General features: G+C 46.2%; 1 protein-coding gene across 3 annotated transcripts in view; it reads right to left on the bottom strand.

Annotated features, from left to right (window-relative positions):
- Positions 1–13972, bottom strand: part of LOC144495136 (protein WWC2-like) — a 240392-nt gene that overhangs the window by 23185 nt on the left and 203235 nt on the right. For all 3 annotated transcript variants that reach the window (XM_078215083.1, XM_078215084.1, XM_078215085.1), the window contains exons 13-15: positions 8502–8582; positions 7208–7294; positions 1618–1810 (exon numbers count right to left, since the gene is read on the bottom strand). In XM_078215083.1, coding sequence (XP_078071209.1) covers positions 1618–1810; positions 7208–7294; positions 8502–8582 — 361 coding nt within the window. The remainder of the gene's footprint in view (positions 1–1617; positions 1811–7207; positions 7295–8501; positions 8583–13972) is intronic.

Genomic DNA, 13972 nt, shown 5'->3' on the forward strand with positions numbered 1-13972 from the left:
ATTGGTCATGCTCAATAGCCCCTTACTGTTAGGGAGATTAGCAGGGTAAAAACATGAGGTCATGGGGATAGGGCCTGGGTGGGATTGTTGTCCGTGCAGCCTTGATGGGTCAATTGGCCTCTTTCTGCACTGTAGGGATTCTATGATTCAATGATCCTACATGCCCTATGCAGGCATTGGTGACCATGGACATCCATTGGATTGATCCATGATTATCCTTGGCAAAGTACTGCAATGGCTTGTCATGGCCTTCTGCAGAATGGCTGACCAGGAAACTTTCCCACTCTTACCGCCTGCCATCAGGGCATATTGGAAGGATTTAAGGGCTGATAATTAACCTGTTTGGCCACATTGCGAATGTGCCTTCCATGGCCATCAAGTCCTGAAGCCAGAGCTGGCCTAGATGTAGGGATGATTCCACTGCAAAAAGAAATTACTGAACTGATGAAAAGCTTGACCTTATACTTTCAAAAGTAAAAACCCTTGAGGAAGGTTGCGGAGTGAGCTATAACTGGGTTTTTAATGGCGTATCATTTTTAACTCCCACTGACAGCTTAAAACTGTTTTCTTTAGTTTAAAGAGCAAGAAATTTAAAAAACTTCAGACCATGAAAATTATAGAGACCTTATTCACCCTTCAAGAGTGTTTACGTCTAATCCATCAATCCATGACTCCGGCACTGTGGGTTAAGACCCTTGCAACAGTGAAAATGGGATCTGTTTGAACTAAACACTGAGTTCAATTGGCTTTGCTGAGTTCGGGATTTTCCCTGTGTGAATCATGTCCTACCTCAAACCACACCCCCTCCCCCCAACCCCCCGTGGGCAAAAATAGGATTTGTTGGAAATACGAGGGAGGCTCCGGAGACCCAGGTTCAAATCCTGCCACGGCAGATGGTGAAATTAGAATTCAGTAAAAATCTGGAACTAAAAGTCTAATGATGACCATGAAACCATTGTCGATTGTCGTAAAAACCCATCTGGTCACTAGCACTGTGGTTAGCACTGCTGCCTCACAGCGCCAGGGACCCGGGTTCGATTCCCGGCTTAGGTGACTGTCTGTGTGGTGTTTGCATGTTCTCCCCATGTCCACGTGGGTTTCCTCCGGGTGCTCCGGTTTCCTCCCACATCCTAAAAATGTGCGGGTTAGGTTGATTGGTCATGCTAAATTACCCCTTAATGTTAGGGGGATGTTACGGGGATTAGTAGGGTAAATATGTGGGGTTACGAGGATGGGCCTGGGTGAGATTGTTGTCAGTGCAGGCTCGACAGGCTGAATGGCCTCCTTCTGCACTGTAGGTTTTCTAAATTCTAATGTCCTTTAGGGAAGGAAATCTGCCATTCTTACCTGGTCTGGCCTATATGTGACTCCAGAGCTGCACAGCAATGTGGTTGACTCTTAAATGTCCTCTGGGATGAGCAATAAATGGCCGGCCCAGCCAGTGACACCCACATCCCATGAACAAATAAAACAAAAGGGCCCACAGAGTCTACCCAAGTCTGAGAAAATCTGGCCGGAACTATCTAGTACACCTCAGATTTCTGCAAACTTCCCAGGAGTTAGCCTACAAACTAATTTCTGTTTCCTTATTTGATGAAATAGTCTTCCATCACTCACCAGACAATCCTCCAACTGCGTCTTCCCCACAGAGCAAACATCCAGTCTTAGAGTCTTCTGATGTAAAGCAGCTTGGGTAATGGCTACCCTGAATACCTCATTGAAGGTGAGAGTCTCTGCAACACTGTGAACCTTGGTGCGGAACAGACTGCTGTAGTCACACGAGCTCGGAAGCAATGCGGCTCTGATATACCTGTAGGATTGCAATATTAACCTTTACACAAAGGACTGAGATAATGAAAGGTTTAATGAACAGCGACAGTGTAAGTTCAGCACTCGTCACTGGAGAACCTGCGTAGGATGTGGACAAATCATTTTCCATTTCTGGTTTTTATTCCTACCAAAACATTTCCTCTCCCCGCACTGCTGAAGTGATTCAGTGAGCTGCACTTTGCTGGGGGGAGGCACCTTAAAATAGTGTGGGTGTTCAGCCCAGCACTTCCCCCCCACCTCCAGGCTCATCCCCATAACGAGGCACATTAAATGGAGACATGATACAAACTTGTGTCAGACCCACATCAGTAAAAATAGACATGTACAAATCATTGCTCCTTTCAGAGCCGTCTTAGCCATTCAAACCCCAATGCCATTAAAGACAATTAATTGATGCTTCAGATTGATTTGTCATCAAAACTCAAAATGTCATTGACCTGAAATGTTAAGCACAATTTATATTTGTGGCTGGACACCACTGTCAGGGTCAGATGGATTTAGCATGGTCAATGCAACTGACCAGCACGTCTTTTGGATTGTGGGAGGAAACCGGAGCACCTGGAGGAAACCCACGCAGACATGGGGAGAACGTGCAGACTCTGCACAGTGTCCCAAGCCAGGAATCGAACCTGGTCCCTGGCACTGTGAGGCAGCAGTGCTAAGCACTGTGCCACCCCACGACGGCTGTGGCCACAACTGTGACACACTAGGTGAGGTGAGGTGAGGGGCCTCAAAGGTGTGACGGAGTACTGGTTCCCACCATCACCTCCCACCCCCCCCCACCCCACCACCCCTCCCATCTCCTCCTCCTCTACCCCTCCCATCCCCCCCCCCCCACCCCCCCGCCAAACCCGTCTTCAGCCTCAGGGCAGCTGCCATGCTCCCAAAGCCTCAGTAGGTCGACTGGAAAATCCCGACTGATTAGCTTTTCAATTTGCTTCAGCATTATGGGCTTATGGATGGGCAGCCATTCCACCCTGAACCAGCCTCCAGCTGAACAGCTCGGGGGCTGGAAGGCACTGGCAAAAAACTTGCCTATTGACTCCATTTCTCTCTCCACGAAGGCTATCGGCCCTGCTGAGTATTTCCAACATTTTCTGCTTTTACTTCAGGTTTCTGGCATTCACAGTAGTTCGCCTTTCTTGTGGCTCCTGAATTGCTTTCCAGGAACAACAGTTTGAGACTTGACTGAATGGGTGAATAAGACCCCATGACAGGAAAGAGAAAAAAAAAGTCACGGTTCACTTGGGAACCAATGACATTGATAGTTATTGAATGCTCCTCTTATGAAGGGAAATTTCAAGAGATCAGGAAACATTACAAAGAGGAGTTGCAAGGTACAAATCTCAGGATTTGAATATTCATTCTCAGGATGTAGGTGTTGCTGGCAAAGCCAAGGTCAAAATATTTTCCTATCCATTGTTGCCCTTGAGAAGGTGCTGGTGTGCATTCCTGAGCTGATACAGCCTGTGTGGTGAAGATGTTCCCAAGTTGTTGTCAGGTAGGGATTTCCAGGACTCTGAAATAAGAACAGAAAATGCTGGAAAAACTCAGCAGGTCTGGCAGCGTCTTTGGAGAGAGAAACAGGGCTAATGTTTCAAGTCTAAATGACTCTTCTTCAGAGTTAAAGAGGGGGGAGGAATGTGACTGATTTTATACTGTCTAAGAGGGGATGGAGCAATACAGAAGGTCAGGGATAGGTGGGAGTTAGGGGAGATTTGACAAAGATGTCATGGAACACAGGACAAAGGGAGTGTTAATGGCAGTGTTAAAGACAAAAGCAGGTGCTGATAGTGGCATAAAGGTAATATAGCTGAATGTGTTAATAGCAAAGCAAGGGGACAAACCGGAAATGCTCTCAAAGAAAGGGGCAGTATTTCTTCATGGTCGGCATTGCTGGGAGGGAAGTGGCAGCGAATGAAACACATAAATAAAGGCAAAATACTGCAGATGCTGGAAATCTAAAATAAGAACATAAAGTGTTGGATAAACTCAGCAGGAGCGGCACGATATACAGTGGTTAGCACTGCTGCATCACAACACCAGGGACCTGGGTTCGATTCCCAATTTGGGTCACTGTCTGTGTGCAGTCTCCCCGTGTCTGCGTGGGTTTCCTTCGGGTGAATTGTAGAATCCCTGTGCAGAAGGAGGCCATTGTCCCTGTCAGGCAAGGAGGAATTGGTAGGGCTAGGGAACCGTGGTGCACCAAAAAAGTTTCTTTGTTGGTTAAAAAGAAAAAGGAGGCTTATGTTCGGATGAGACGTGAGCACTCGGGTAGTGCACTAGAAAGCTTTAGATTGGCTAAGAGGGAGTTGAAGAGCGAGCTTAGAAGGGCTAAAAGGGGACATGAGAAGACTTTGGCGGATAGGGTTAAAGAGAATCCTAAGGCGTTCTATAGGTATGTCAAGAACAGAAGGTTGGTTAGGGCAAGTTTAGGGCCAGTTATAGATGGCAGAGGGAAGTTATGTGTGGAACCGGAGGAGATTGGTGAAGCATTGAACCAATATTTCTCTTCGGTGTTCACGCAAGGGGACATGAATATAGCTGAGGAGGACACTGGGTTGCAAGGGAGTAGAATAGACAGTATTACAGTTGATAAGGAGGATGTGCAGGATATTCTGGAGGGTCTGAAAATAGATAAATCCCCTGGTCCGGATGGGATTTATCCAAGGATTCTCTGGGAGGCAAGAGAAGTGATTGCAGAGCCTCTGGCTCTGATCTTCAGGTCGTCGTTGGCCTCTGGTATAGTACCAGAAGATTGGAGGTTAGCGAATGTTGTCCCATTGTTTAAGAAGGGGAACAGAGACTTCCCCGGGAATTATAGACCGGTGAGTCTCACTTCTGTTGTCGGCAAGATGTTGGAAAAAATTATAAGGGATAGGATTTATAGTTATTTGGAGAGTAATGAATTGATAGGTGATAGTCAGCATGGTTTTGTGGCAGGTAGGTCGTGCCTTACTAACCTTATTGAGTTTTTTGAGAAAGTGACCAAGGAGGTGGATGGGGGCAAGGCAGTGGACGTGGTATATATGGATTTTAGTAAGGCGTTTGATAAGGTTCACCATGGTAGGCTTCTGCAGAAAATGCAGATGTATGGGATTGGGGGTGATCTAGGAAATTGGATCAGGAATTGGCTTGCGGATAGGAAACAGAGGGTGGTGGTTGATAGTAAATATTCATCATGGAGTGCGGTTACAAGTGGTGTACCTCAGGGATCTGTTTTGGGGCCACTGCTGTTTGTAATATTTATTAATGATCTGGATGAGGGTATAGTTGGGTGGATTAGCAAATTTGCTGATGACACCAAAGTCGGTGGTGTGGTAGACAGTGAGGAAGGGTGTCGTAGTTTGCAGGAAGACTTAGACAGGTTGCAAAGTTGGGCCGAGAGGTGGCGGATGGAGTTTAATGCGGAGAAGTGTGAGGTAATTCACTTTGGTAGGAATAACAGATGTGTTGAGTATAGGGCTAACGGGAGGACTTTGAATAGTGTGGAGGAGCAGAGGGATCTAGGTGTATGTGTGCATAGATCCCTGAAAGTTGGGAATCAAGTAGATAAGGTTGTTAAGAAGGCATATGGTGTCTTGGCGTTTATTGGTAGGGGGATTGAATTTAGGAGTCGTAGCGTTATGTTGCAACTGTACACAACTCTGGTGCGGTCGCACTTGGAGTACTGTGTGCAGTTCTGGTCCCCACATTACAGGAAGGATGTGGAGGCTTTGGAGAGGGTGCAGAGGAGGTTTACCAGGATGTTGCCTGGTATGGAGGGGAGATCCTATGAGGAGAGGCTGAGGGATTTGGGATTGTTTTCGCTGGAAAGGCGGCGGCTAAGAGGGGATCTTATTGAAACATATAAGATGATTAGAGGTTTAGATAGGGTGGATAGTGATAGCCTTTTTCCTCTGATGGAGAAATCCAGCACGAGGGGGCATGGCTTTAAATTGAGGGGGGGTAGTTATAGAACCGATGTCAGGGGTAGGTTCTTTACCCAGAGGGTGGTGAGGGATTGGAATGCCCTGCCAGCATCAGTAGTAAATGCGCCTAGTTTGGGGGCGTTTAAGAGATCCGTAGATAGGTTCATGGACGAAAAGAAATTGGTTTAGGTTGGAGGGTCACAGTTTTTTTTTTTAACTGGTCGGTGCAACATCGTGGGCCGAAGGGCCTGTTCTGCGCTGTAATGTTCTATGTTCTATGTTCTATTCAGCCCATCGAGTCTGCACCGACAACAATCCCAACCAAGCCCATGTATTTACTCTGCTAATGCCCCTGACAATAATGATCAAATTAGCATGGCCAATCAACCTAACCCGCACATCTTTGGAGTGCGGGAGGAAACCGGAGCACCCGGAGGAAACCCACGCAGACACGGGGAGAATGTGCCAACTCCACACAGGCAGTGACCCGAGACCAGAATTGAACCTGGGTCCCTTGCGCTGTGAAGCAGCAGTGCTAACCACTGTGCCACTGTGCTTCCCACAGTCCGAAAGACATACTGGTTAGGTCCATGCTAAAATCTCCCTCAGTGTACCCGAACAGGTGCCGGAGTGTGGCGACTAGAGGATTTTCACAGAAACTTCATTGGAGTGTTAAGGTAAGCCTACTTGTGACACTAATAAATAAACTGTATAAACTTTAAACTTTAGGTCTGGTAGCATCTATGGAGAGAGAAAAAGAGTTAACATTTCGAGGTCTGTATGACTCTTCTCCAGAGCTTCAGAGAGGGTGAAATGTGACTTTGATCCACTGGCAGTTAAGGGATGGCATTGGGGGGAGAAGTTAAAATTATTGACAAACTAGATGCTTTGGGAAGAAGGGATGTCTGTGACATTAGAAAGGCCGAAATAAGTGAGGCAGATTTAGAGTTGATCTTACAGTGGGTTTGTCTTTCTGTTCATTAGAATCATTTACAGCACAGAAGGAGGCCATTCGGCCCTTAGGTCCAGTGCCAGCTCTTGTAAAGCAATCCAGTCAGTTTCAACCATCCACTCTATTTCACGAGGCTTGCAAGTTCTTTTCCTTCAAGTTGCTCATCTAATATCCTTTCAAAATCATTCATCACCTCCGTTTCCAATTCCGTCGTAGCCTACGACTTTGAGGTCATTACCACTTGTTGAGTAAAATGTTCTTCCTCATATCCCTCCCCCTGCATCTCATGCCCAGAACTTTGATATTTGTCCCCATGTCCTTATACCATCAACTAATGGGAATATCTTCTCTTTGTCTACCTTCCACAGTCTGTCACAATCTTGTACCCCGTCTTTCAAACCTCCTCTTAATCTCGGTTGCATCAGGGACAAAAACCCCAGCTTCTCACCACTAACCATTCCCTGATGTTGGCTAAGAATGGGTGCATTAGGTTTTCAGGGACAATAGTACTTACACCTTACATCCAGGTGGCACAAGGAGGGCAGTCGGATTTCTCAGCTGCACGATGATTATAATAAAACTTGCACTGGTGGGATCATACCTGTGGCGGACACAGTAAGAAAAATGAACAGTCATAGAAACATAGAAGATAGGAACAGGAGGCGGCCATTTGGCCCTTCGAGCCTGCCCCGCCATTCATTACGATCATGGCTGATCGTCCAACTCAATAGCCTAATCCTGCTTTCTACCCCATAACCTTTGATCCCATTCGCCTCAAGTACTATATCCAGCCGCCTCTTGAATACATTCAATGTTTTGGCATCAACTACTTCCTGTGGTAATGAATTCCACAGGCTCACCACTCTTTGGGTGAAGAAATGTCTCCTCACCTCCGTCCTGAATGGTCTGCCCCGAATCAGATATTTTGACACAGAAACATTGGCTAATTGTGACTGTGTACAGGGGTGAGTAAGTCGGAATATTCTGAGTTTGACCCCCTGTACATTGCTGACTTAACTAAATATCAGCTGAGTCAGCGCCATTTTAATTGCCCTCAGTGACTCTCAATTAAAGGGGCAAACATCCTTTTATTCATTCTTGGGGTGTGAATGTCAGCATTTTTATGTCCATCCCTAATTACCCTTGAGAAGGAGGTGGCCAGCTAGCTTCTTCAGCACAGCAGTCCATTTGCTACAGGTACACCCACAGTGCTGACCTTCCTGTTGTAGCTTGATACAACCGAGTGGCTTGCTCGGCCACTTCAGAAGATAGTTAAGGGTCAACCACATTGCCGTAGGTCTGGAGTCTCAGGTGGATAGACCAGGTAAGGCTCACCTCAAGAACTGAAGTGATCCAGATGGACTTTTATGACAATCTGCCAGTTCTGTGATCATTATTAATGAGAAGAGCACTTTATTCCAGATTGATTAGTTAATTGAATTTAAATTTCCCCAGGTGCCATGCTGGGATTTGAACCCATGACACTGGAGCATCAGCCAGGGCTTTTTCTAAACAGCACTATCCATCATTCTGTATTGAGTGTGCATATGTGTAAGCGTTGAGTGGATACAACAGCTTGGATTTATGTAGCATCTTCAAAGTAGAAAATGGAGACTATCATACTGAGCTTAGCTGATTCAATGCCACAGGCCACAATTAATGGCAGCCTACTTGTGCACTTATCATTGGACCTATGGAACTGTTGGCAAGGACTCGATGGCTACAGGAGAACAGGAGGGAAGAGGACAAAAAGCGAAAATAAATTCAGACTCACAAATTCGTATTTACTTTTTATTGAAATCACTTACTTCAGTCCTATCTGGATTTGAGGTGCCTCTAATGTGGATGGCTCATCTTCATCATAAATAGCATCTTCAGTTTCGTTTGCCCTAACAGCAACATTTTAAAATTTAAGTTAATGGAATTTATAAACTAAACACGGCAAACATGAGAGTTAGGAACAGTAAAAAAAAATCATAAAATACATGATAATTTTACACAGAGAATATGTAACTTATTGTTACAGCCTTGGTTTAAAGAAACACACATATTCTGTTTAAGATGTTCTACTACCCTTACAGGAGACACAGAAAAGCTGCAAATCTTATGCGGGCTTTTACAGAAAGTGTTGTAGATATGGAAGATACAGTACTTGTAATTAGGGAATAAAATCCAAGCTTCCATGCTCCTAGGGGGAAACCATACTCACAGTGAGTACAGGTTGTAGAATTAGGTCTGCAATGTTGCAGCTCACCTCTGACCCATAAAACCGTAAGATGTAAGAGCAGAAGTGGGCCATTTGGCCCATCAGGTTTGCTCTGTCATTCAATGAGATCATGACTGACCTAATGTGATAATCCTCAACTCCACTTTCCTGCCTTATTCCCATAATCCTCGATTCCTTTACTGATTAAAAATCTGTCTGTCTCAGCCTTGAATATACCTAACAACCCAACCACTACAGCCCTCTGCGGTTAGGAATTCCACAGATTCACTACCCTTTGAGAGAAAAATTCCTCCTCATCTCTGTCTTAAATGGGTGACCCCTTACTCTGCGATTATACCCTCTGGTCCTAGACTCTCCCACAAGGGGAAACAACCTTTCAGCATCTACCCTGTCAAGACCCCTGAGAGTCCTTGGGGCGGGGTTTTATGGCCTCGCTCGAGCGAAACCGGAAAATCCTGCCTGAAGCCGACGGGCATTTCCATTGTCCGCCCCTCGCCCGTTCCGATTCTGTGGCTGGCGGGGCGATAGAATTCCAGCGTTTATGTCTCAACCTCTCATTCATCTGAACTCCAATGAGTAGAGGCCCAACCTACTCAACCTCTCCTGATGAGAAAATCCCTACGTACCCGGGATCAACCTCGTGAACCTTCTCTGCACGGCCTCCAATGTCAGTATATCTTTCCCTAGATGAGGGGACCAAAATTGTTGACAGTATTCCAGGTGTGGTCGAATTAGTGCCTTGTATAGTTTTAGCAAGACTTTCCTATTTTTATACTCCATTCCCTTTGGAATAACGGTCAAAATTCCATTGCCTCTCCTATTATCTACTGAACTTGCATGCTAGCTGTGTTGTAGTTTTTGCATGAGAACCACCAAATCCCTCTGTGCTGCAGCTTTCTGCAGTCTTTCTCCATTGAAATAACATTTGGCACCTTTATTCTTCCTACCAAAGGGCATTAATTCACATTTTCCTACATTATATGAGCATGGCTGCCCACTGCTAGTTCAAGATCATAGGGTCATTCCTTTACAGTTGCTTAGCCATTGACCCGAACAGGCACCGGAGTGTGGCAACTAGTGGAATTTCATAGTAACTTCATTGCAGTGTTAATGTAAACCTTACTTGTGACTAATAAATAAACTTTTACTTTAGCCACTAAAAAGAGATAATCATCCCTCATTTCTGCAGTTTTTAAGCATCCATTGTGCACCTAGGGAGCACACGAAGAGTGACTCCAGGGAGCTTGTGGACATTAGGTGCGAACAGTGCTACAACCAGCTGAAATGGGCAGCACGGCGGCACAGTGGTTAGCACTGCTTCCTTAGAAACCATAGAAACCCTACAGTGCAGAAGGAGGCCATTTGGCCCATCGAGTCTGCACCGACCACAATCCCACCCAGGCCCTACCCCCACATATTTACCCGTTAATCCCTCTAACTACGCATCTCAGGGACAATTTTTAACCTGGCCAATCAACCTAACCCGCACATCTTTGGACTGTGGGAGGAAACCGGAGCACCCGGAGGAAACCCACGCAGACATGAGGAGAATGTGCAAACTCCAAACTTCCTCACAGCACCAGGGACCCAGGATCAAATCTGGCCTCGGGTGACTGTGTGGAGTTTGCACATTCTCTCCATGTCTGCATGGGTTTCCTCCGGGTGCTCTGGTTTCCTCCCACAGTCCAAAGATGGGCAGGTTAGGGGGATTGGTCATGCTAAATTGCCCATTAGTGTCAGGGGGACAAGCTAGGGTAAATACATGGAGTTATGGGGATAGGGTCTGGGTGGGATTGTAGTCAGTGCAAGCTTGATAGGCCAAATGGCCTCCTTCTGTGCTATAGGATTCTATGATTCTATGGAAACGTATCCCAACCGATGAAGGATCTTTCGGCAATTGAAGGTAGTATTTTCCTCAGAAGCAGTTCTGACGCTGGTGCAAGTAACGGGTGGAACTGCTACTTTCCTGGTTTTGAAGTCATTGCCTATGCAGGACATGCTCCTGTCGGGATTTGCACCATAAAGAGCCACTATGAGGGACATTAGAGCAGCACATCTGCACTGTTACATAACCCAGACTGGCCCTAAAGATTTTAATAAGGCTCCAGTGAGCCGAGGAAGAGAGAAATGATTGCCCTTAAGGTATCGAGAGGAGATGATAACTTCATCCAGTTGGTGCCTTGGCTGCCTATAACATGGGCCCAGCCTAAAAATCTTTTTGTAGGTATCTGTATCAACCGCTGGAGTAAAACTGTTTTGGTGTTTCATCTTGGGAAGTAGGCATCCAGCATTTAAAAAAAGTTCATGGAGCTGAAGATAAGGTTGACAAGAGGAGGGTGGATACAGCCTTTGTGGAAACTAAACACCAATGCAGACCAGTTGGGCTGAATGGCCTGTTTCTGTGCTGTACATTCTACAAAACGTCTATTTAATGTAGCAATGGAGAGTGGCAATGAAACAAGAAGGATCAGGGAGTGGTCTAAGCTGTGCAGTTACTTGGTCCTTCCAGGCACGATGGTTTAACATTGTCCCCTGGATATGAAGGAATGTAAACCACTGATGTGTTCTCATTCTCATTTTTGTGATTTTCTTATATCACCTCCGAAGGGAATCATTGATTTTTAAATTTGCAATGTAGAAAATATTGGGATGGTAGTTCATGGGCATATAATGCCACACACTTAATTAAGTAACTTCATTTACAGTTCTTTTAGAAAGGAAACCCCCGCCAGTTTCAGGGGCGGCCCGGTGGCACAGTGGTTGGCACTGCTGCCTCACAGCGTCAGGGACCTGGGTTCGATTCCCGGCTTTGGTCACTGTCTGTGTGGAGTTTGCACGTTCTCCCCGTGTCTGCTCCGGTTTCCTCCCACACTCCAAAAATGTGCTGGTTAGGTGGATTGGCCATGCCAAATTGTCCCTTAGTGTCAGGGGGACTAGCTAGGGTAAACGCATGGGGTTTGGGCACAGGGCCTGGGTGGGATTGTGGTCGGTGCAGACTCGATGGGCCGAATGGCCTGCTTCTACACTGTAGGATTCTATGATTCTATGAAACCAGCTGTCCTTATCCAGTCTGAGCTATATGTGACTCCAGTCCCACATCAACATGACTGATTCTCAACTACCCTCTGAAGTGGCCTAGCAAGCCACTCAGTTGTATTCAAAGATGGCACAATATCACCACCACCGACTCGGAGACCAGATATGGGCAATGAAGTGCTCTTGTCAGCGATGCTCACCCTGAAAATAAATAACCACTGAAGCTGAGCTATGTACTCTGGGCCAGGTTCAAGTTTAATCCTGATCTGTGCTGAGTTAACTGCTGGCAGCCAAGCAAGCAACAGGGGGAGGCTACCACTGTCTTTTAAAGCTTTTGGGTTCACGTGCAGACATGAGGCAACTGGAGACACTTGCTGATGGCAGTGAATCATGGAATCCCTACAGAAGGAGCCCATTCAGCCCATCAAGTCTGTACCGACCACAATTCACCCAGGCCCTATTCCCGGACCCCACACATTGACCCTGCTAATATCCTGGCACTAAGAGTCAATTTAGCATGGCCAATCAACCTAACCTGCACATCTTTGGACTGGTTGAGCCATCATCCTACGAGGCAGGAGGCTGCCACACATCAGCCCAGGATCCTACTCCCGAATTTAATTCTTTAACTGAGTTCAGGATTAGTCTTAGACACGATACCCAGACCAAAGTCATGGGTCACACAAACAGAATGACCATTGGCAGAGGCACTGGACTTGGTCCGGAACTTGGGAAAGATTTTCCCTTCAAGGAGTGAGAATTTTTCAGGAAGAATAAAGTAAGAATTTTTTTAAAAAGGGGCTGTTGGGAGAAGGGGGTGTAACAGGGGTAAACTGGGACCACTCAGATCAGTCCTGTCTCAGTCAGCCTTGTCATTTCCATTTTTAGTTGGATATTTTCAGAGCAGTACATGTCACGTCGCTGAATGGTAATTCCAGAGATAGGACCTTAAACACTGTAACATTTTCCAGTGTCCCAGTTCATCCATGGAGATTGTCAGGTAAGCAGAGTAAGAAATTGGACACAGTAAGAAGTCTCACAACACCAGGTTAAAGTCCAACAGGTTTATTTGGAATCACGAGCTTTCGGAGCGCTGCTCCTTCATCAGGTGAGTGAAATTGGAGACAATGGAGGTGTCGAGAGATGTGGAGGCTATCCGGAGTGGATGTGTTCAACATAACGTGAAGCCTGAGACTGTATCTTTGGATAATGCTGTCAAGAGGCGGCAATGTACATGAGAAATAGGAGGCAGCCAAGGATAGACACTGGCGGGACTTCCAAAGATAGCACCATGGGAGCAGTTAGAGTAGCCATTGCCGGTGATGCCCTGGCTAAGACAGGGTGGATAGAAATGGACAATGGAGGAGAGATGGTGGTGAAGGTTGAATCATAGAATCATAGAAACCCTACAGTACAGAAAGAGGCCATTCGGCCCATTGAGTCTGTGCCGACCACAATCCCACCCAGGCCCTACCCCCATATCCCTACATATTTACCCACTAATCCCTCTAACCTATGCATCTCAGGACACTAAGGGCAATTTTTAGCATGGCCAATCAACCTAACCCGCACATCTTTGGACTGTGGGAGGACACCGGAGCACCCGGGGGAAACCCACGCAGACACGAGGAGAATGTGCAAACTCCACACAGACAGTGACCCAAGCCGGGAATTGAACCCCGGTCCCTGGAGCTGTGAAGCAACAGTGCTAACCACTGTGCTACCGTGCCGCCCATTGGAGTGGTTGGAGTGGAGTACCGTGCCGTTGGAGTGGTTAACCATGTCAAAAGTTGCAGACAGATTGAAAAGAATGAGGAGGGCTAATTTACCAAGGTCACAGTCCCATTTGTAACTTTGAGGTGTGTTGTGGAAGAGGCGGAAACATGACTGATGGTAATAGTGTGAGTTTATCTTTCGAAATTGATATCGTGCTTAAAATAAACAGGAGAAAGATTTTGTTAACAGAACATCAGTGTACCAAAAATAGAACTTTCCAACCACGCCGTACAATTATCT

The sequence above is a fragment of the Mustelus asterias genome, chromosome 6, assembly GCF_964213995.1.
Source record: "Mustelus asterias chromosome 6, sMusAst1.hap1.1, whole genome shotgun sequence".
Taxonomy (NCBI): Eukaryota; Metazoa; Chordata; class Chondrichthyes; order Carcharhiniformes; family Triakidae; genus Mustelus; species Mustelus asterias.